The sequence below is a fragment of the Wolffia australiana genome, chromosome 2 (assembly GCF_029677425.1).
Source record: "Wolffia australiana isolate 7733 chromosome 2, ASM2967742v1".
Classification (NCBI taxonomy): Eukaryota; Viridiplantae; Streptophyta; class Magnoliopsida; order Alismatales; family Araceae; genus Wolffia; species Wolffia australiana.
The window spans coordinates 14,495,910-14,499,357 of NC_135836.1; the positions used below are offsets into that span (position 1 = coordinate 14,495,910).

General features: G+C 40.7%; 1 protein-coding gene across 1 annotated transcript; it reads left to right on the forward strand.

The window, feature by feature from the left end:
- The first annotated feature begins 286 nt into the window (after positions 1-286).
- On the forward strand, positions 287-1,637 carry LOC144716939 (proline-rich protein 4-like). The gene is made up of 2 exons (XM_078592219.1): positions 287-535; positions 1,044-1,637. Exons 1-2 carry the CDS (start codon positions 376-378, stop codon positions 1,466-1,468), a joined length of 585 nt encoding a protein of 194 aa, XP_078448345.1. The 5' UTR covers positions 287-375; the 3' UTR covers positions 1,469-1,637.
- Positions 1,638-3,448: the final 1,811 nt, after the last annotated feature.

The following is a 3,448-nucleotide window of genomic DNA, read 5'->3' on the forward strand; positions in this document are numbered from 1 at the left end:
ATAATTTTAGAAAAATAAACGCAAGAATGATTGTTTTCACTGTAATAAACACAATAGCGTGTCGGAGAGTTCTCTCTAAGTTCGAGAACGCGTAACGTAAGAAACGGGTTTTGGTTAACCGGGAACCGGGTGGAACTACCAAGAACATTTAATGAGGATAATGGCAAGTAAACGACCTAACCAGCCCATTGAGTGGCGTTAACCAAAACTAGCGCGCTTGTGCGTTGTGAGGCCTTAATGTTATTTGTCGGATAGGTGGCCGTGGAGTCTTTTTAAGTCCAGAGAATTCGAGGCTTTTAGCACCAGCATCGTAGCCAAGCAGCTTAGTTTCCTCCTAGTTCTTCTCTTCATTGCATACAATATTAGCCCGGAAGAATGGGGAAAGCCTGTCTTACATTCCTTGTTTGCCTCGCGCTGGGATACTCCAGCATTGCCGGCGCTAGCAGGTTGTCCCAGAAGCTCGTCGCAGTAAGCGGAGCAGCTGAATGTGCTGACTGTGTTTCGAAGAACATCAACGAAGCAATCGCGTTTAACGGTAGTTCAGATTGCTTTTCTAATGCATTTTTTTCGACGTACATGGCGAAGTTTTTTCATTGATTATTTATTATTTTGTACTTAAAAGCAAGCAATCTTTAGGTCATTGACTCGGTGGAAGTAGAAAAGAGTCACTAGACTGTGATGTGACTTTGGGTTATCGTTTTCTTCAGGTCTTAATGTTGCAGTTTAAAAAGATAATGAATAATCTGTAGGACAATGACCAAGAGGAAGTAGACGAGTCATTAGACTGTGATGTGACTTTGGGTTATTGTTTTCTTCCGGTCTTAATGTTGCAGTTTAAAAGGATAATAAATATTCTGTAGGACAATGACTAAGTGGAAGTAGACATGAATCATTAGACTGTGATGTGACTTTGGGTTATCGTTATCTCCAGGTATTAATGTTGCAGTTTTAAGGATAATGAATAATCTGTAGGACGATGACTAAGTGGAGGTAGACAAGAGTCATTAGACTGTGATGTGACTTTGTGGTGTTGTTTTCCTCAGGTCTCAACGTTGCAGTTTACTGTAAAGAGGCGAAGGGCCAGTTCCAGATCAAGGGAGTGGGCAAACTTGACGAAGAGGGAAAGTTCACAGTTAGGCTGCCAGGCGATGTTATCAAGGAGGAGGGAGGACTGAAGAAACATTGCTTTGCGCAGCTCCACGGAGGCCCAAAGAACAAGCCATGCCCAGCAGCAAGCGGTAGCTTTGATTCTTCCAAACTCGTATTGCAGTCATTTGACAGCGAGAAACATACTTTCGGCACTCTCGGAAAGCTAAGCTTCTCGTCAGAAACTTGCACGTCTGCGTTCTTCTGGTACAAGCCAATTCCCCAGTTCCCATGGTACTGCCCTCCCAAGTACTCTCAGAACCCCCCAACGTATGGGGCGCCAACGCGCTCGTCGTACTCTTACCCGTCTCCTCCGTACTAGTAGACGCAAGGCCTTTGCTGCTATCACCCTCTCCAGTTTGCTTTCCATGTCCGTTTCGCACTCAACTATTGAGTTGTATTTGCTTGTTCTGTTGGTCAGAATAAATTGTACCGTGAAAAATAGAATTGTGTTACCTATGTTTCTTTGAATAAATGTTCTGATTAACTTAGTACTGTATGTTAAGTTAGCGAGTATTTATATTCCCTTCGCGAGAATACCCACAAAGTATGTTAAATTTTTTATCGCATAATACTATAACGGGGCATTGTGGTACGCTGAATAAAAGAATGTGCAAACGCTTTTAAATTACATTTGACATTGTGACTATCAACTTGTACTTTAAAATAGCGAGTATTTATATTCCCTTTGGAAGCACGATGAAAGTTCTCCTCTTTCTGTACGCCTGAGTCATGTTATCTCTTGTACATTCATTTATTTACGCGGCCTTTGAATGCTTAAAGAGCACACGAAGGTATAATGGGGTAGGGAAAGTTTTGAGATTAAATATAGTGGACTTAATGGAGGACTGCTTTACATAAAACAATTAATGGGAACATGCTTCGTTACCGCGGCACATTATCTAAAAGTTGGCTTTTATTCAATTGAATATGTCTATATGATTGAGGTTGAATTTTAACTTGGAGACTCAAAAATTGAAAACCGTGTTAACAACGTCTGCTAATTGAAATCAAGCTTCCTTGAAGAAATTATGTAATCTCTCATTTAACTGGCTCGACCACGTGTAAAGAAAATTATCTTCGATCTGTGTTATAATTATACAGTGGGACTTAACTGCTTATGGATTTAACTAAAGAGGACTCAACTACTTTCTGGCACGTTATCCCGATACGCATTTAATAAGATTTGAAGACAACATGAATCACGGGATATTGTTTGCAGAAATACAACTCATGCATCAAAATATGCATTATTTAAATGTTTACCAAAATTTGGTATTTATATTATACCGAAATGCATTGATGTACGTTAACAAGACCAACCACCTAGAAACATAAATGCAAAAACCCATGTCACATAGGCATAGTCTTTTTTATTTATTGTTTAGCCGGAGGACTATATCTAAATGAAGATTTCATAGACTAAGTAGGTTCTTATGATTCTTTTTATGAAAAGGAATCTAAGATATTAGAAAATAAGAACAAATGTTTTATAAAATAAAAACTTTTATAAAATTTGGGATAATTGGTGGAGCACACTACCAGGATTTGACACCACCATCGTGGCAGGAGATGATCTGGGTTTTGGCATGCCATCAACATCCACCCAGGTCAAGAATCCAAATTTTATTTATTATTGAATTTTAAATTTTCTACAATCTGGGTTATTTTCTCTGTTCCAAGGCCTATAAACAGGTTGTTGATGTATACATCATTTGGTTTATTTTTGAAAGTGAGTTTTCCTTTTCAAGGTTTGCCCTAATTCCCTACCTTCCTCCACCAACAGGGAGCCAACCATACCATATCATTTGTATAATCTGACATCATCGCCCAATTTCGCTTGATCGTCTAGTGTTGTGTGTCAGTGAGCAGCCCACAGCCACAACAACCTCTGCCATTAGGTGCTGTCTCACAACCTCAGTACCATCTGACAATCCGCACTGATCAGAGCTCCATATCACCGCATGGCTGAGCCACCCAGAGCATCTGTGTCATCGAGCCACCCATGCTGCCCTACAATCATACCATCATCCACCATCCACCATTCAACATTGCCCAGGTCCTTTTGTGACATCTGCCCATGTATGTCGTCCAAAATTCTGTCCCACCATGCCTTTATGATGGTGTCATCTTTAACCATCCACACCTTTGTGCAGCCGGTATTGTTTTGTGCCTGTGCCACTACACTGGCCCATGCTTACGCCATTCTCCATCACATCTAGTTCACCCCACAAACTTTGCCCTATGCGCATGGTGTGCACCGTTTAGGTTTTGAGGTGTTGTGTGTCCAAGTGCACAGCAT

Excerpts from the sequence above, each read along its gene's own strand:
- LOC144716939 (XM_078592219.1), top strand. The coding sequence starts at position 376 with ATGGGGAAAGCCTGTCTTACATTCCTTGTTTGCCTCGCGCTGGGATAC. Across the intron at positions 536-1,043 it reads CGAAGCAATCGCGTTTAACG|GTCTCAACGTTGCAGTTTAC; the intron begins GTAGTTCAGATT and ends TGTTTTCCTCAG.